General features: G+C 39.7%; 1 protein-coding gene across 2 annotated transcripts in view; it reads right to left on the reverse strand.

Moving 5' to 3' along the window:
- LOC136874376 (transmembrane ascorbate-dependent reductase CYB561) overlaps positions 1–21,249 on the reverse strand; it is a 79,293-nt gene that overhangs the window by 40,147 nt on the left and 17,897 nt on the right. For both annotated transcript variants that reach the window (XR_010860258.2, XM_067148015.2), the window contains exon 2: positions 17,386–17,600. Coding sequence is in view for 1 of the 2 variants with exons in the window: in XM_067148015.2 (XP_067004116.2) it covers positions 17,386–17,600 (215 nt within the window). In the remaining variant the exon portion in view is untranslated. The remainder of the gene's footprint in view (positions 1–17,385; positions 17,601–21,249) is intronic.

Raw genomic sequence — 21,249 nt, forward strand, 5'->3', positions numbered from 1 at the left:
AGCCTCATCAATCCTTGTGTCCCTATGTCACTTTTCTTGATGATACACAAAACTATGAAATGAAATAATATTTAATGCAATAGACAGTAGGCCTAATTAGCCTCATCAATCCTTGTGTCCCTATGCCACTTTTCTTGATGATACACAAAATAATGAATAATAATAACGTTAAAAGCAATATTTCCTAAGGATGAGACGGACTTAAATTTACGTTTCTACACGAACGAATTACCAGAAACTCTACGAAGAAGTGTTTGAAGAGTTTCTTCGATGGGTCACTCACTGTCTGTTAGGGGATGAGCAAGTTCGGATTCGGACGAAGAAAACTGGTCATCACTTGATTCATTAGAGTCACTGTCCAGAGATGTGATGAATTCTTCGAGCGCGTCTTCCATCAGTCCATCGTTCTGCCAGTACTCTTCCTCACTGTTAAGAACGTGGGAACAATATCTTTTTCAGTCTTCTTTGCTAATAGAAGAAATTGCAGTTCTCGTTACGGCTTCGAGCTTTGTCATGAAAATGTCACCGGTAACACTGCTTTCCCGTACAATCCTCTTTGCCTTCGCCCAAGCCAGTTCAAGGGCATTAAACTCGCACATGTAACATAAATGTTTTATACCACAGTTATGTAAGCCTCAATATATAAATCGCTGTTCAACACTTACAACACAAAGACAAGATCAACACTACCGAACTGTTCGACTGGGTACTTGTATCATCAAAGGGAGACTGGCTGCTGGCTGACGATACTTTTAGGAAGAGCCATAGCCGATACGACAGAGAGAGAAAGCTGCTCCCCTGTGTCCCACCTCACGTCCCGCTAGTCTTCTCTTCAGCTCGCATCTATACACATATGATTTAGTATCTGGAGAGAAATACTGTGCACGGGTAAGACACGCCTAGCACCCCTAGGGGTGACATGTTGAGAGAGTGTCGTATGTAGAAATAATTAAAAATGATCTATATTAGTGTTGAATCCTTAGTTTTGAGGTTGCTGAGATGAGTAATGACAGTCCAGATGACATTTAAGTCCAAGTTCAGCCACCATCAACTTGGGTGGGGAGGGGGGGGGGGTGAGAAGTGGTAAAATAGAAAATGTCCTACATAACTGAGACTATGGATGTACATGTGTACTATATGTTCCAGCGTAGCTTTCAACCAAACATAGTACACATTTGATTTACTATCTGGAAAAAAATTATATGGGGTAAGGCACCCTTATCACCTCTACAGTTGGGGTTTGGGAGGGAGTGACATGAAAAAGTAATCTTTCTTTTTCTTCTTTTTAATCTGTTTACCCTCCAAGGTTGGTTTTCCCCTCGGACTCAGTGAGGGATTCCACCTGTATTGTCACAAGGGCATTGTCCTGGAGCTTCAGACTCTGGGTTGGGGATACAACTGGGGAGGATGAACAGTACCTCACCCAGATGGCCTTACTTGCTATGCTGAACAGGAGCCTGGCGGAGGGGATGGGAAGATGGGAACGGATAGACAAGGAAGAGGGAAGGAAGCAGCCGTGACCTTATGTTAGGGACCATCCCGGCATTTGCCTGAAGGAGAAGTAGGAAACCACAGAAAACCACTTTCAGGATGGCTGAGGTGAGAATCGAACCCACCTCTACTCAGTTGACCTCCCGAGGCTGAGTGGACCCCATTACAACCCTCGTAACACTTTTCAAATTTCATGGCAGAGCCGGGAATGGAACCCGGGCCTCCGGGGGTGGCAACTAATCACACTAACCACTACACCAGAGAGGTGGACTGAATAAATAAAAAAATGAAAATTATTAGTGTTGAACCCTTACTTTCTAGGGTTGCTGCAATGAATAGTGACATTCCGGATGCTGTGTAAGTCTCCATCGGCATTGGGGTGAAAAGGGATAAGAAAGAAAATGTCCGAAATGAATGGGAATATGGATGTATGTTTCAGCATAGATCTCAGTCAAACTTGGTACACATATGATTTACTGTCTGGATGAAAATACTGTGGGCCTAGGACAACCCTAGCACTCACATGTTTGGGAGCTGGGTGGGAATGACATAAAAAACATACATCAAATACAACCAATATTAGTACTGAATCTATATATTTTGGGGTCACTGAGATGAATAGTGATATTCCAGATGCTATTTAAATCAACACTGGCATTGGCAGTGAAAAGGGATGAAAAAAAACCCATCCAAAATGACCGAGATTATGGATGTATATGTTTCAGCATAGCTCTCAGCCAAACTTGGTGCATATACAGGGTCTCGCACATAAACTATGAACGTCCAAGTGGCATTTTTTACTCCCTAATACATAAGCTTCAGTATTGGAGGTGCGCGCATAGTTCTTGACCTTGCAAGCATCAGTCACCAGTCTGAATCTCACCTGTTAACATTGTGGGACAGTTTTCATTGCAACACCGTACTTTCGTATGTAAAAGTTATTTTAAGTATGAATCGGCTCGATGGGTACACGGTGCATTTGTTCAGCAATTTCCTGGTGAAGCGCCATCTTCACAAGCACAGATTCATGTAATCTATATCAATAAAAATGAATTGCTATATGTGTTGCTAAGTGCAAAACTCGGCAACGGCTGGACCAATTTGGTTAATTCTTTTTTTCAAATATTTGTCGAAGTCCGAGTAAGGTTTTTACGAAGAGAAAAACTGGAAAAATGTAAAAGCCCCATTTCTCTTTTTCCATTCAAACCGTTCGTCCCTCTTTCCTTCTCCCACGTTTGCGCTTAGCACTGTCCTCCTCTAATCCAGCGCGTTTGCCAAATGTTCGTAAATCTCAGTGTTATCGGTTAAAATGGGTGAATATCGGATTATGTACAAAATTTCAAGCTGGATTTGATGCCATTAACAAAAAAAGGTTTACAAAATAATTGAGTGTGAAAATGTTAATATAATGGAATGTTACCTCAAATGCAAAATCTTCATTGCATAGAACTTATCATGTCATAACTCCTATTTTATATTCACTATATTTGTAATTTTTTCACTGCTGGTAAAGGAACATTTCAGCTCAATGGAGATAAGTTTGTTTTTAAATTTCAGTGATAAGAACATGCACTATTTGTGTTTCATTTCAGACTTCTTTGCTATTGAATTTGCATGGGGGGTCAAAGTGAGTCAAATGGTCTTCAGATATGGAAGTTATTTTTAAAACAAACCCCAAGTTCTTATCTCATTTAGTTCTCAGTTTGTGACAGGAATAATGTCTCCTTGGGTTTTGGTTTCGTGCGGACTGGCTGGCTGGCTGGCTGTCTGCCTGCCTCGACTGCCGGTACAAATCTTCCAAACATACGCTCTCCAGACAGTCGCATGCAGTGTCGTGTTTTGTTATAGTTGGAGACCTTTGTCTACCCTGATTGTTTTTAAATCTTCGCTTTTCAACAAACGCTTCTCAACAAAAGTTCATCGATTTCTTTGGTTGATTGGTTTATTTTGTGTGTGCTTCCATATACAGTATACTCATTTCAAGACTCATGCCGTCTATAAGATGCACACGGAGCAACTTCGGTCTGAGAACTTGAAATACTACAAGCCAAGCTAATCTTCAGTCTAATTGGACTACACAACAACGTGAAGAGAGAAATGAAACTGAAAGAGTTCGAATATCACAAACCTGTGCAGCGCGTCGTTCAGCTAATAATCTTGCAAGTTTGAATCGAGCTGCTTTCAGTTACAATATCTCAATTGACTACAGTAGCTACCAATGTGTTTCTATTGGATCTATGCACTCAGTTCGCCAAAATTGTAAGGCATTGAAATACAAAAATGAAGCAGCTGGCTTGTGTTGCGCAAATGGCAAAGTGAAATTAGTGCCATTGATTCCACCACCAGATTCATTGTACTCATTGGTTTCAGGAACAGATTCCATACATTTCCTTACAAATATCCAAAAATATAACAACTGCTTTCAGATTACTTCATTTGGGGCAACAAATGTACTTCGGGACAATTCCATGCCAACTTTCAAGTTAACATATATCATTGCTTTCTTTTAACATATAACAAAGGGACTTATCCCCCATATTGCTTTGTTTATTTTATTTTGTTTTATAGTTTTTGTGACAAAAATAATAAACCTGTCCTTCTTAATTAACAGATTTTTGAACTCACTGGATTTGCCAGGATTGCCGCCTCACATTCTTCAATTAAAGGTCAGATCAGTGGTCATAATGTTACAAAATATCAACCAACCGTGTCTTTGTGATGGCACACGGCTAGCGGTGAAAACATTACTGAACAACGTGATCGAAGCAACCATTCTAACAGGGAAGTATAAAGGAGAAGACGTTTTGATACCACGCATCTCTATGACTCCGACTGACATACCATTTGAATTTAAACCACTGCAGTTTCCAGTGCGGGTCGCTTTTGCTATGACCATAAATACCGGTAAATCCCAGGGGCATTCATAGAGTGTTTGCAGCATTAATCTTGAAAACCCATGTTTCTCGCATGGCCAATTGTATGTTGCCTGTTCCCGCGTTGGAAAACCATCAACTTTGTTTGTTTACGCGCCAGGTAAACAAACAAAAAAATATCGTGAACCTTAAAGCTTTACAATGAACAATAACTTCATAGTGTTCATTGGAATCAGTGTTTTCTACGATAGTTATTTCCTACGAAGAAAGAGGAGTAACTTTTGCCACATTATCTTCATGCCATCAACTTATCAAATTACTTGATTTGCAACAGGGGATGATTATGGCTCTGTGAGGGATTTAAAGACCTGCTGAACAGTTCCCATCTACATTACAGTCAATCAGGATTATTTCTGGGTAGTGATATGCTGTGACCTATTTGAGCATTTCCTTATTCACAATCAAGATATTAATATTGCAGGTAATGAAAACACTTTTTTCCAGTAGTTTATTACTAACTTTTGGTAGCTGTAGAAAATTAACTAATTTGATGTTAATAATATAGTCATTTGCATTATTCTGATTTTTGCGTGCAGTACAGACTGAATTTCAGTTTGTTCCATTGTCATTTACTTTTGACAGAACGACGTCTGTCGGGTCAGCTAGTTGTAAATAAATTTGAAACCACTGGTTCAATGCTTAATATAAAATATGCTTGCACACGAACAGTTTTAACAGAGGAAAAGCTATTTGTCATTGGTGCAAATCTTGAACAGTCACTGTTGTGACTATATGGAGAAAAATACTGTGGGGGTTAAAACAACCACAGAACCCCTATGGGTTGGGGGGTTAGGAAGAAGAGACATTTAAAATCCATTGGAAATGACCAATATTAGTGTCAGATCCATACTTTTCCGAGTTGCTGAGATGAATTGTTTAAGTTGATGTTCAGCCTCTATAAGCATGAGGATCAGAAGGGTTAAAAAGGAAACGCCCAAACTGACCAAGATTAGTGTCGAATCCACAGTTTTTGGGTTCACTATGCTAATTGGTGACAGTCCCAACGACAGTTTTAATCATGTACATCATACCTATAGTGCATCACATAAATATGTACAATTACCACATATTTGTGTTACTTATTTTAAAGGAGCAACTACTTCTTAGGCAATATGGGCTGCAACAAGAACAAAATTCCATGTGAAAAAATCTAAAACTTAAAATTAAACATACAGCAATAACTATAAAACTATAAAATAGTGTGTAAATTCTCAATCAATGTCGCAATAAAGAAATCTATAAAAATTCACTTCACTCAAAATTAACATGTATTATAAATCCTAAAAGTAAATATACAAGAGTAGTACCTGGGTAACGCTTGGAGCAATTTCATATCGAAGCACATTATCTGACCTATTTATAGTGGATGCTGCGGAGATTAAGAACGACTCATTTCTTCACTTTTCCGTACTAGTTTATGTGGTGGCAGGAGGATAGGGTAACATAAAATAATGGATATAAAACAGTTAACTTTATAAATATATGAAAATCCAAACGAAACATATGCAATTCAAAACCATATGTGAGACAAAACTTAACTTGCAGGTAGTTCAAACGACAACTACAGAAAGGACGTGGAAGTGGTGGGAGCCCTATTGAAGTCCATGGGAATGAATAATGTTATGGGGAAGAAAAGGTTCTCGATAATCACCCTCAATCTATTAATTAATAACAAAAGGAAAGGATTCAAAATCAAATAAAATAAAAACAAATAACATAGTGGATGACAATTAAGAACACTTAAACCAAAGGATGTTTAAATAAACCGTCGTCTAATCCAGTTCTTCAGATAATAGAAGATAAACCTTTAACATAGAAGTTGACTCTGGATTACAGGAGGTAAACTCAAAGACAGTTAAATTTACATTAATTACAATTTACACAGGTTAAAAATTCAGAATAAGAAAAGAGATTTGCCTCCAAAACCAGATGCTATGACTGTCTGTTGATGCACAGTCATTCAGAAAACTCAAAATTGGTGAATGTGGAAGTCTAGAGGAAACTCCAATATGCAAAACAAAATTTACATTATCGCCAAAGTTACACTAAATAAGAAATGGCCAAGACACAAGAAAGAATGAAAATTAAATCAAACCAAAGAACTTAGCGCTTACCTAGGGGGCTCGAGTCAGGAGGCAGAACGGACACACAGTGCATCCGCCCGCTTAGGTAATCAGTATTCAAAAGACGTGGACAGTTGCCTCGCTCTCACGAGGAGCTCAAAACCAGAAATTGAGCGATCACAAGTAAACCAATGAAAACATGGAATTTCCCCAGATCTCCGTATTCACCAGTGGAAAAATGTCGTTATTCCAACCAATTAAAATATACTTCCTTACATGGGCAAGTTTCTGGATGTTTCATTGTGAAACAGAAATTTCATTATTAGAAATCTACACGTGCCAGTACAAGCTGCCTCAAAAGTTATATGTCAAAATGAACATACCTTTATACAATATTATAAAAGTTTCTCCTGACCTAATCAATTCTGTTTTCCAAGAGTTCATTGATTCAAAATATTTTTCTTCTTCAAACACATCAACTATAATAATTTTTTTTAAATGTCAATATATTCTTCAGTAATGTATTTTGTTGAGAGTCCAAAAAACCTTATTTTAATTAAAATTTTCCAATCAACCTAAATTTTCAGAACATAAATTTTTTTCCTAAAGCTCTTCAGGATTAAGTCTTTAAATGTTCCTTTTGTTTTCACAAACAGCTCTTTTACATAAACATTTTAAAATTATGACAAGGCCAAAATTAAATAACATATTACATGACAAGAATTTCATGGCAGTTCAAACGTTGGTCACAGTTTACATACTGTGTGATTCAGTCGCCCCTTACAATGGAGTTTTATGCAACCAAATTAACGTGCATCATGGTTATAAGGTGGCTATTCCCCTGCAGGCATACTGTATGAACTAATGTCCAGTGAGCACATTTTGCACACGATTCTGAATGCTACCGACAGGTTATATCATCCGCTCACAAAGCATGACACCTTGATATCATGTAGCTACATCCTTTGACCATGTAACTATGTTAATGTGTCATATCTCATGACCGGGTGTAATAAAGAGGGGAATTAATGCATAAAACTAGGTAACAGTGCGGTAATTAATATCTTAAACTCTGAACCAGATAATGTATGTACTCTTCACTAGTTGTACTACCAGCATGCTCCCAGCAGTGTAGCATAGCGGATGTGGTTAGGCGTTAGGCTAGCAATCAACTGAATGTGTCATCGGCAATTCGAATCCTGCATCGTTCAAATATTTTTGCATTGGTATGATGTTTGAATTCATAAACACAAGCCCACATTTGCCACATTCAAACAGTAGAGCGACGCTCTTATTCATCTTGTTCCCTGCGCATACACTGCTAGTTAGGGCCTGACTGTAATCTCTGCTGCCATTCGGCATGTTTTCCACAGAGGAGTACATTGACTTGCTCCTCATTTATGGGGAAGTAAGACAAAATGCACGCGATGAACTACATCTGTACCAGGAATGATATTCCGACAGGCGACATCCGGCTGCTATGACATCTGCCATGTTGAAAGATGCCTAAGGACAACAGCCGTCATTTCCAAGCAGCCACCCGTCTGCGATAGGCCCATTACATCAGATGAAACAGAAGAGGCCATTCTGGAGGCAGCTTGTAATAATACACACATCAGTACAAGGGCAATTGCACAACAGGTAAAAACCAGCCAGCCATCCATCTGGCAATTCCTGCATGAATATAAATTTCACCCATACCATCTTGAGCTACACCAAGAGCTCCATGGGCGGGATTTTGAAGCTCGAATGGAGTTCTGTCAGTGGCTGTTAGGCAGGCTAGACAATGATGCAGCATTCGTATCACACATCTTGTTCTCGGATGAATCACACTTCCTCAATAATAAGAACGTCAATTGCCACAATATGAACTATTGGAGTCCAGACAATCCCCACTGGGTGCGACAGGCGGCCCATCAAGTACGATTGGGAGTGAATGTGTGGTATGGAATCTTGGGGGATCGCCTGAGTGGACCTTATTTCTTTGAGGGCCATTGGACAGGGCCTACGCTACCTGAACTTTCTACGTCAAGAACTCCCACTGCTGCTGGAGGACGTGGCCTTGCATGATCGCTTGACGATGTGGTTGCAACAGGATAGATCTCTGCCAGATTCAACTGCCAGAGAAATGGGACGAGGAGGCCCTGTTTCTTGCCCTGCCACATCTCCAAATTTCATGCCTTTAGATTTCTTCTTGTGGGGACATTTGAAGAACGTTGTTTACACTCAAGCGCCGGAAAACCCCAACCAGCTCCAGCAACTCATCACAGATGCCTGCCGAGCAATTACACCTGGAATGCTTCAACGCGTAAGACGATCTATTAGTGACTGGGCCCGAATGTGTATCAACCAAAACAGTCATCACATCGAGCATTTGCTGTGATAAAACATTGTCAGGGCAGTTGTGTTCCTATTATTTCCGGTCCATATATGTCCGGCCTGCTAACTAATTGGCTCTTCTTAGGGCCACAAACACATTCATTTACACACAATTTGTATGAAAGTGGGTATTGAGCTTACATTACGTATGGTACGTATTAAGCAAATATTTAAAATATATGGAATCTTTGCTTTGGACTCGAACCTCCCACCTCACACGTAAGCCCTCTCTGCTGTGCCTTTACTAACTACTGATACGCTACGGTTCCGTACGGCGCACTGTGCAGCTTATAGCATGTATTAGGTTTACTGCGGTCACAATATCAATTTAGTGTTTCGCCGGCATGTAAGGTTCATTTGATCTAGATGGCACACGTATACATTCCAGTGATATGAGCATAATATTATGACGTCCTATCGTGGTGAGATGGTAAATACCAAGATATCTGGTTGTGTTGTCTAAGCATACCAGAAGGGCAGATGTTTTTAGGACAGAATTGATATTGCAGGTTGCATAAAACTACATTGGAAGGGGTGGCTGAATCACACGGTACATAAGGCTATTAAACTTTAATTGCCAACTTCTATCACAATGTTGTAAAATCACATGCAAATATTTTGTAGTTTGGGTCATTAGTCCATAGACTGTTTTGATGCAGTACATTGACATGCTCCTCATTTATGGGAAAGCAAGACAAAACGCATGGAAGGCATTACATCTGTACCAGGAATGATATCCCAACAGGCGACATCCGGCTGCTACGACATTCTGCCATGTTGAAAGACGCCTGTGCTAAACATTTCTAAATAACTATTACATCTTACATCTACTCTAATCTGTTAGTTATTCATACCTTGGTCTACCCCTGCCATTTTTACCACCTACACTTCCCTCAAAAACCAACTAAACAAATCCTGGGTACCTTATCCTATCATATTTCTTCTTCTCATGAAATTTCGCCAAATCGTTCTCCTCTCACCAATTCAGTATTTCTTCATTCATGATTCGACCTATCGACTTCACCTTCTGCATTCTTCTGTAAAATCACATTTCAAAAGATGCTAGTCTCATTTTTTCTGAGCTAGTTATTGTTCACGATTCACTTCCATGCAAAGCAACACTCCAGACAAAATTCTTCAAAAACGTCTTTCTATTTCCTATATCAATGTCCCAAGTGAGCAAATTTCTTTTCTTATGGAGAGCTGCATCAAACAAGTCTAGGGACTGATGACTCAAAGAACAACACAAGAAAGGCCTTTCTTGCTCATGTTAATCTGTATTTTATTCCACCCCCCCCCCCCCCCCCTACTTCTGTCGTCATTAGTTATTCTTCTAACCAAGTAACAATATTCATCTACATTCTTCTACATTCTTTAAGACGTTGTTTCCTAATCTATTATTTCCTGCATCACCTGACTTTCTTCAGTTGCACTTCTTTTGTTTTGTTGTGTCCATACCATTCAGCAATGTCTCCAGATTTTCTGCAGACTCAGATAAAAAACAAAAAAAACAATTTCATCAGCAAATATCTCAGAGTTTTGATTTGCTCCCCTTGGATTGTAGTTCCTTTTCCAAATTCCTCTTTGATTTCCTTTACCGTCTGTACTATATGAACATTGAGAAGGTAGAGAACAAGACGTGACATACAAGCCAATAAAACCTGAGGAAAGTAATTCAAGTTCCAAAAGAAGGGTAAAATTTAAAAATCATAGTCATCCCAATACCAAGTTGAATGGGAATTAAAAGAGGACAAACACTCTTTATTCCCTAACTTTCATATTTCTCAGCAGGATTTTGAATAAAGTGTTTACACTTGCTTGAAAATTGATATTTAAAAGATGACATTAAACCTTAGAAATTTACATTAATATTTCTCTCCATCTAGACAGCCTCTTTAGTATAAGCTTGTCCTCTGTAACTTAAGACCATAAGCCCATATAGGATCTTAAGTGTTTCAAGTTATATTTCAAAAGGAGTGCAAGTGTTTCACCTCCTAGCATTTTGTTTACGGCCGCTTTTTTATACCTTTTCTTTTGATCGCTAAGGCCATTTAGAATGGGCACTTATTGCCTCTGTTAATTTTTAATTACTCCTAGTCTATTGTGGATCTAATTGTTGAGCTGAAATTACAGTCAACATTGCTGTCAAAGGGTTCTAATATAAAATTTGGATTAGAAACCTGTGTTTTTGAGAGGCTGGCATATTGTAAATGTTGGAGCTCAGTCTCCTAGAGTGTAATTGTGTAACTTTTGAGGGACAAAACTTATCTCCTTGGAATTATTATGTCCATAGTACCTGATTGTTTTAGGTTTTCAAATCACTATTTTTACAAGAGCTGACAAACTCACCATTATTCTATCCAACTGTTATTGGTTTATCGAGTTTAAAGTTAGAAAAAAAGAAAGGAAAGAAATAAAATTTTAAATTTTAGTGTTTTAAATTATGCTTCAATCTTTTCTCTATCCACCCATTCATGCCCACACCTTCTTACCCTTCTGCGTTCCACAGAATCCACGGAATAATAATAATAATAATAATAATAATAATAATAATAATAATAATAATAATAATAATAATAATAATAATAATAATAATAGTACCGGGAGGTACACCTCTACGTCGCACATTTAAATCTTGCGCCAATAAGAACTCCTCTACAGGAAAAACACTGAACTTGGAACTAGACCTACTTAAACTTTTCCTCAGAAGATGTCACTACCGTAATTTTGTAATTGTGAAGTTGCCAATACTGTGTGAATTTCAACCTGTTTTGTTTTCCATTGATCAAGAAGTGTGGACATTCTCTCATAGATGTCACTGCTAAAAAACTATGCACACGCACCCTGGTGCGAAGTGAAATAACTTTTTTGAAGAAATTTTTTATTCATAAGTTTTTTCCTTACTAAATTTCGTTCATCATTTTTGGGTTGGCAATATTTATCTTTCCTTTCCGCCTGTTTTGAACCCAACCAATCAAGAATTTCTGTAATTTATTTTCAACCAATCCCATATTTCTTCTTCGATTTTGGATGTAACTTTTGATTTTAACCAATAAACTTCTGTGGGTGTGTCTTGATTATTCATGAAAGGTCTCGAACTTTCCCCAAGGGTTTATAAACTGCAGATTTTCAAGTCTCTTGGCCATTTGATCAACATCTAACTAAGTGTGTGTGTGTGTGTGTGTGTGTGTGTGTGTGTGTGTGTGTGTGTGTGTGTGTGTGTGTGTGTGTGTGTGTGTGTGTGTGTGTGTGTGTGTGTGTGTGTGTGTGTGTGTGTGTGTGTGTGTGTGTGTGTGTGTGTGTGTGTGTGTGTGTGTGTGTGTGTGTGTGTGTGTGTGTGTGTGTGTGTGTGTGTGTGTGTGTGTGTGTGTGTGTGTGTGTGTGTGTGTGTGTGTGTGTGTGTGTGTGTGTGTGTGTGTGTGTGTGTGTGTGTGTGTGTGTGTGTGTGTGTTTGTTTGTTTGTTTGTTTGTTTGTTTGTTTGTTTGTTTGTGTGTGAAGCAGGAGGCGGGAGGTGCCTCTTTTCATCAGGCAGCAGTACTCCGACAAGGTATGACCACTTAACATCTTCACTTTTTGCTAGCTCAGCAGTTTAACCCGAGGGAAGGATCTGAAACTTTTATCATGTAACCTACTTTTCTAAAAATGTAATTTTCTGCCGGCTTATGTTAAAACTTCATAAAATCTTTAACTGTAAATCGGGGATAGAGAGTGATGCACCCTCTCGAGCTCCTCTTCATTTTGGTTTGAGCTGACTACGTTCTGTAACTGATTTTCTTCCTTCCGGTAATGTTTTAAATTTCTTTATTATACGAGTCACCTCCATAGTTTGGGAATAGTCCCTGTTTCATTGGCCTGGTGCCTTTTAGGTTTTAAGAATGCATATTTAGGAGTGCAAGTACACGCCTCCATTCAATTTGGTGTTTCGGACCATTTACTTAACCTGTTCTTTTCTGCTAAGGCCCAGTAGGTTGGGTACAAGATATCCCTGTTTCATTTTTGTAAGTTGTGCCTTGATGGCAAGTAATTGTACAGTCTGATATTGCCTTTAATAGGCTTGAAAAACTAACTAAGAGAGAGAGAGAGAGAGAGATATGCCTCTTTTCATCAGGCAGCAGTACTCCGACAAGGTATGGCCACTTAACATCTTCATCTTTTGCTAGCTCCGCAGTTTAACCCAAGGGAATGATCTTAAACTTTTACCATGTAACCTACTTTTCTAAAAATATAATTTTCTTTGAAATCATTTAAGAAAAGGCTAGGAAAACAACAGTAGGAAATCTGCCACCTGGGTGACTGCCCTAAATGCAGATCAGTAGTCTGATTGATTGAGAGCGTGTCAGCTCTTTTCAAGTGTGGTAACTGTACCTTTGGGAGGCTTGATATTTGAAGTTGGGAGCAAGTGCTGCAGGGACTAGGGGTTTTCTGCCCTTGTGTAAAATAGTAATCTTTTGTAAGGTCGAGCTAAGAGCTCAGGAAATGTAAAGCGAGGGGCTGGAAGCCCGGATTACTAAACTGTCACTAAATTTTGGATGTATTTGCTTTGTATAAACTTTGTCATGGTACCTGGTATGTCATTGTTATGTCACCTAGTGAAAAATTGTTAAAATTTTGTTTTTTTTTTTTAATATAACCTTTGTTAAAATTTTAATTTAACTTTGATTTTGTAGTTAGACCCATTCATCCCGGCACCTTCTTTCGCCTCTGCTGGTCCACGGGTATCTCCATAATAATAATAATAATAATAATAAAACTCCACCATTGCCGGTCCCAAGTCCTGGGCCCCATCTCGCAAGTGATGGGGTAGGAGGAGGGGGAGGAGTAACACCTCGTTAAAAAACCTGGGTCCATCTGGCTCCGGATGGTAGTACCCTGTAAGGGCCCCTGCCTAGGGTTACTAGGTGAAACCTGGCCAACGGTCTCAAAGACGGAAGAGGAGTTTCAGATTCCCAACGGCGGAGAGAGCAGAAGAGCTGCCTCCAGGACTCACAATCCTGGTTGTATTTTCGTGGTCTTCGGGCCACACTAGAAATAACTTTCATCAGTGATGGAAGAGTGTCAAAGTCCTTAATGGCAACTCCGGCGGAGATGGAGACCATCGGTACGGTGTAGTTGGCAGATGAGGCACTCTATCTTTCTGGGAGTTAATGCAGAGAGGAACGTAGCATTTGTTCTCCAGAGGAGTGGCTACAAAAGGCGTCTGTTCTCCAGGTCAGGAGCGGCCTAACTACCTGCTGGCAGCAGCTCTAAAATGCTTGGTGACAGGCTCCGTGACAAGCCGGCTGTAAAAACATATCGTCGCATCTTTATGGAAATGTTGTCTCATAGAATCGGAACCACGGCTAGGGCTTCTCCCGCTAAAAGCGACACGTGATGGCAGGGTCCAGCCAGCATGAAAAGTATGCAAGGGTTACCGTCGCACGGGCGGCGACGGCTAAACAAGCGAGCCACCACATTCTCTATAGCATCACTGAACGTCGGGACTATGTCTGTTTAAAGTTTAAAAATTTCATTGTTCCGTATTGAAGAATATCACAATTAAAATTGAAATAATTGATAAGGAGATTCCACCTATTCAATACCAAAGAATAAGAAGTGTAGTGAATTACATTCTCATTTAATAATAATTAGAAATGGTACCGGTTTCGACCCTAGTCCAGGTCATCATCAGACGATTAAGAAATGGAAAACAATGCATAGGATCAGTAGAAGAGGCAATATGAAAAGGAAGTGAACGGGGGTAGACACTGTAAAACTTAGAAGTAAAATACAAATCATTCAAAACAAAAACAGTGCGCAAATCTCTTAGCGGTAGCAAGGCACACGCAGCGCTAGGCAAGTCCCACAATGATTACGAATAGCGGAGAACTGTTCAAAGCCAGTTATTTAAACACTGTCAGGCATAAAGTCACATCACAATCAAACACATACGAAGGTCGTGTAGGAGTTGAAGACGAGCAGATTCATTGAAGCAACTTGCCAGCTCCTGGTGATCAGCGCAACACATCTTAACGATCCAGTTATTTTCCTTGGTTGCGGGAAAGTAAGTATATTCTCCATTTTACTTTGGCGTTTGAAACCACAGTGCCTGATATTGAAGGCTGTTCTGAAGGAGATGAAACCAGGGAAAGCCACCAGCCCCGATGATCTTCCGGCAGAGTTCTGGTGCTCTGAACGGTGGGATGCGGCAATGTGGCTAACACAGCTTATCAATCAGATCATCAAAGAAAGTCAAATACCATCAGATTGGCGACGGAGCATTACTGTACCAATCTTCAAGAAGAAGGGAAGTCCTGCCGATTGTTCTAATTATCGCCCGATCAGACTTCTGAGCCACGCGATGAAGATCTTCGAACGTATTCTTGACAAAAGGATTCGCCAGATACCCAAACTTACAATGAACCAAGCTGGATTCGTGAAAACTTGTGGCACAACAGATGCAATCCACGCTGCAGGGCTGTTAGTTGAGAAACACCATGAAAAACATAAGCCTCTTCATCTCGCTTTTCTGGATCTTGATAAGGCCTTTGATCGCGTGCCACATGACCTAATCTGGTTAGCGCTACGAGAACATAGCATTCCAGAGCACCTTGTTAAGTGGGTACAGATGCTCTACGTAGAACCAAGGAGTTATGTTCAAGCTGCCGCAGGAGCGTCCGATGATTTCCGCATCACTGTAGGAGTACATCAAGGCTCTGCCTTATCGCCACTGCTGTTCATTCTTGTGATGGACACTGTTACATCAGACCTGCACAAGCCAATACCATGGACACTTCTCTATGCTGATGATGTCATTTTGGCTGCTGAGAATAAGTCTGTTCTCCAGCGCCATACAAAAGAGTGGAACAACCGACTAGCGCAATACGGCCTGCGCCTCAACAAAAAGAAGACAGAGTACATGACATTAGATCCTCGAGAAGTTGGAACCATCCACGTTGATGGTGAAGATCTACCACGAGTAGAGAAATTTAAATATCTTGGCTCCACACTCTCTAACGATGGCAGACTTACTGATGAGGTCAACACAAGGATACACGCAGCTTGGCTGAAGTGGCGAATGACAACGGGAGTCACTTGCGACCGTCGGATGAAGACCATCTGAAATCTAAGATCTACCGGACTGTTATCCGTCCCGTCGCTCTCTACGGCACTGAGTGTTGGCCTGCTATGAAGGAGGTAGAACGTTGACTAAGCGTCATGGAGACAAAGATGCTTAGGTGGACAGCTGGCATCACTAGACTGGATCATATTTCAAACGACAGTATTAGGAAATGCTTTGGCGTTCCACCGATCCAGAAGAAAATGCAGGAAAACCGTCTGCGCTGGTTTGGACATGTGCTGCGTGCAGAAGACAATACACTGGCAAAATCAGCGTATACATTGGAAGTCGCTGGAAAGAGGCCCAAGGGACGACCAAGACAGCGATGGATCGATACAGTGCACAACGACCTGAAAGCTGTAAGACTACATCCTGACGTGGCTCATGACCGAATTAAATGGAGACAACAAATCCACACAGCGGACCCTGCCACCAGGCGGGACAAACGCAAAAAAAATAAAAAAAATAAAAAAAATAATATCATTACTGTTATTATTGCATGGCCTCAGCTGCAGCTTTAAGTTTATCTCTTTTTTTCCCCAGTAATGTACCATGTTCAGTTGTACCAGATACTCTCAGCTTGCAGCCTGCACACCATTTGTTCAGCAAATTCCAAAATGTTTGGCCTAAACTCAATAGTGAAACTCTTTCATGATTTCATTTTAATGGGAACATTGACAAATATGGTAAAATAAAGAAACACTAACTCAAATGAAGATGCTGCTGTTCTAACCAGAAGGGTTTGCTTTACTACTCATAGTAAGAATAAAGCAGGTTGTAGGCAGAAAGGTAGAAACTGCTAATATATGAAGGTCATATTCCCAGCCCCTCTCTGCTAATGACATTCCTTTGGCAACACCTGAAAGGAGGGAATTTGTCCTTTTTTTTTTTTTCTTTATGTCGCACCGACACAGATAGATCTTACGGCAACGATGGGACAGGAAATGCCTAGGAATGAGAAGGAACCTGCCGTGGCCTTAATTAAGGTACAGCCCCAGAATTTGCCTCCTGTGAAAATGGTAAACCATGGAAAACCATCTTCAGGGCTGCCGACAGTGGGGTTCGAACCCACTATCTCCCGGATGCGAGCTCACAGCTGCGCACTCCTAACCACACGACCAACTCGCCCGGTGAATTTGTCCTCTGCCAACAGGTAAAGGAATTACAGCTCACCCCATAAGTACATTTATGGGTCCATCATATGTACATAATATTTATCTTTCTAAAATCTGCCTCAAAACTTGGAGGGTCTTACAATCTAAGGGGTCTTATATTTGAGCAAATATGGTGCATTTACATATTGTAAAATAATTTGGAAAACAGGACAATATGGAAAACCAACAAGACGGGTGGGACAACATAAAATATGATCACCCTGTCCTTGGGTCTATCCTGGCTATCAGATGTAGTGTTATTGAGTACCGTTACGAAGAAGAGAAGAATGAAGATGAATCCCATCCAGCAATGTAGAGACCAAAAGTGTTTATCTTTGAGAGGATTGTCCACATATTTCGTCCACTGCATGATGAATGGCACGCTCATCAACACCTGAGGGATGGGAAGTACCAATAGTATGGTATGCAATATCTTCAGTACAGTGCGGTTGTAACAGCACGCCACTCGAAAAATGAGGATACCTGCAAGAACAAGAAGAAGTTATTCTAATATGTAACAGCTGTGTTCTAATTTGATAGAAGATACCATAAAAGTCACAATAAATAGATCAGATGTTCCATTCAACTGAAACAACTTTAGATTATAAAATTATGATGATGTATTGTCACTGCCTGTTGCCATTTCTTGATGGATGCAGTATTTTTGTATCCGCCTCTTGGCACACACCAGAGCAAAGTGTAGCTTCCACCGAAGTCCCAGTCTCATATATGGCTGTGACAATATGGAAGCTGCTGGGGGTATGAGTGGTGCTGAATAATCACATTTGGAGCGCAAATAGTGTCGAGTGTTATGAAAGGTGTTGCTCATAGGATCAGTCGTGCTGCAGTAGCACCTTCTGGTCCATTGACGAAAGCAATGGCAAACTACCTCATTCCTCATCTTGCCTAGTAACCTCATTTGGGCTCTGCCATTGGTTTTTGCGGTTTCCCTATAACTGCCTTTGGTGGTGCTATTTGAGGATCCAACCAGCCTCTGGGCTGATAACCTAACAAACAGATGTATTGCCTCAGCTACCATATCCAGCCATTTTGATTTGACATCATCTAGGCTGCATGCACATCAATTTCACATTCTGTTTTACTCTACCAAATAGCATGGTAAACTAGACCTCTAATGGGTGATCCAGAGTTTTTAAATAATTTTGTCAGGTAAACACAAAATTTGTCACCAAAGATCATTTATATGGCAACATCGTACAGCATGGAGTGACTAATGGATTTTTCCTTCCACTCTTCAAAACTCCAACTACCTCTGCTGGGTTTTACCTGCAGTCTTGAGATTTCAAGGGTGACACTCTACAACTCTACAACAACAACAACAACAACAACAACAATAATAATAATAATAATAATAATAATAATAATAATAATAATAATAACAATAATAATGGATTTTTCTGAAATTAATGTCTTGTATTGCAGCAGTCGAGTCTAAATAGTATTACCGGAAGAAGAGTTCCTCTGAAGGGGGATTATGCTGGAGGTGGGGTAGCGGACGGTGTGGGAAAGCGGCTATGAGGTACGCAGAATACCAACAATGTGAACTATCTGCGTGTGTACTTAGGGAAGATTTATACACCCGTTTTAATGTGTAATTTTTAGTTTGAGGTCTCTTTAAATGTAAATGTAGGGTTTTCTCTTGTGATCTTAATGTAGGCCTCCATTCTTTGTCTTAAGGACTTATAAATTTGTCCTAATGGGATTTTGTAAAATGTAAGGGAGCATGAGTGATGTGCCTTTGTTAAATTTCCTCTCAAAGTTAAATTTGAACCTCTTCCCTTTGGCCTTTAAATTTTTAAATTTTTTCTCACTGAGTGGTATGGATTAGCCTCACTAGGCCTTATGCCCAGTTAGGTAATGTAATTTTCTTTCTGGAATGCTTGGGTTTTGTCTCCATTCATTTTTGATTTTCAGCCTTTTACAGATTTAATCTTTTAGTTCTTTCTTCTCTTTTGTGGCTGAGTAGTGTGGGTCTTCTGCCCTTGTTTACCATTGATCTGTAGATTCCTTTTCTTGTGTACTCCCTTATCATATAAATAATAACTGTACATACTGCTTTTCAAGCTACATGTTGTTGCTTTTTCCACATGTTAATATGATCTACTGGCCCATTAGAGGGCATCTTATAGAGTCGTATAAACTGTATTCCTGGATTCGAGAACGTATAATTTGAAAATGTAACTCCTGGTTACAAGACCTGATTTATAAATTGTATCAGAAGCTACAGCTCCTCTAGTGAGTGATATTAGGTTTATCTATGTCAAACTGTACAGGATTGCCTGACCCCATGTGTAATGACTTGTAAGAGTCTGAAAACTCTGATTATAAATTGTAAGGTGTCTGAGCTTCTGTGCTCATCTAGTGTTAATTATCCTGAGCCTCCAAGCTCTTTCTTGTAAATAATCTTTAGCTTTCAAGCTCCTTTGGCGCAACCAATTCATAGCTGACGAGCTCTCCTTTTGGTGATTTATAGTCACAATATCGTAAAATTTCTGAAACTTAATGCTCAACTTCTTGTTGTCTGAGCTTCCTGCTCTGCTTCCATGTTGTCTATTCACCAGTTTTATTACTGTTTAAGAGTTCATGCTGTTGAAAGAATGAAAATATAAATTCATCAAATTTTATATGGTTTTCTCAAACTTTGACTTATGCTATGTCCAGCCATTCACCCCCCACACTTTCTTCCCTCTGTGTTCCACAGGAAAGTTGTTGTTGTTAGTAATAATAATAATAATAATAATAATAATAATAATAATAATAATAATAATAATAATCACGATAATAATCATCCTATATCAGCATGCGACATAGGAGGCTTAAGTTCTACGGACACCTACCATGAATGGACAGCAACAGGCTTACCAAGAAGATCTTAAGACTGGAAGCTTGTGGCTTAATGAAGGACTTGGATTCGGCTGGAATTTCAGACACTGATATAGAATATCATTCCACATTTTGTGCTATGGTACATTCTTGGACCCCACCACCTAGAGTCCCTAGAAGTCGGACGGAAGCCCATTTTACAGGAGAGAGAGAAGAAATCAGCAGGGCTCAAAAGGTATTGGGAATGAAGAAGAGCATCGAGGAAGAACTAGTCATCAGCACTCCTTAGTGGGCTTAAAATAATAATAATAATAATAATACTAATAATAATAATAATAATAATAATAATAATAATAATAATAATAATAACAACAACTCCATTACCATGCAGTGCATTTTGATTTGATGCCATCTAGGCTGCCTGAATGTCAATTTTGACATTCTGTTTTACAGTACCAAATGGTAGAGAAATGAATCTCTGTGGGGCAATCTAAGGCTGAGAGCATTCCATTCATTTCATTGAATTTACTACTGATCTACATTTAGGGCTGTCTCCTTGGTGGCAGATTCTCTATCAATTGTTTAAACTAGCCTTTTCTTTTCAAAGAAGTTGGAAAAATTTTTTTTGTTTTTTTTTTTGCTATTTGTTTTACGTCACACCGACACACATAGGTCTTATGGTGACAATGGGAAAGGAAAGGCCTAGAAGTGGGAAGGAAGCAGCCATGGCCTTAATTAAGGTACAGCCCCAGCATTTGCTTGGTGTGAAAATGGGAAACCACGGAAAACCATCTTCAGGGGTGCCGACAAAGGGGTTCGAACCCATTATCTCCCGGATGCAAGCTCACAGCTGTGCACCCCTAACTGCATGGCCAACTCACCCAGTGGTTGGAAATTTATAGAATATCTACCTTGGTAAATTATTCCAAACCCTAATTCCTCTTCCTATGAATGAATACTTGCACCAATTAGTCCTCTTCAGTTCCATCTTTATCTTCATATTACAATCTTCCCTACTTTTAAAAACTCCACTCAAGCTATGTAATGTCATTTCACACCATCTCACCACTGACAGGTCTTCTCCTTACTTCCAGATCTTCCCAGCCAATAGACTGTAACATTTTTGTAACACTACTCATTTGCCTGAATTCACCCAGTACTAATCATGCTGCTTTCCTTTGGATCTTCTCCAGTTCTTGAATAAAGTAATCTTGGTGAGAGTCCCATACATTGGAGGCATACTCTAATTGGTCTCTTACCAATCAGTGTTGGTGATTAGTGGGGGCAG

This window comes from Anabrus simplex, chromosome 1 (genome assembly GCF_040414725.1).
Source record: "Anabrus simplex isolate iqAnaSimp1 chromosome 1, ASM4041472v1, whole genome shotgun sequence".
In the NCBI taxonomy this organism is placed as follows: domain Eukaryota; kingdom Metazoa; phylum Arthropoda; class Insecta; order Orthoptera; family Tettigoniidae; genus Anabrus; species Anabrus simplex.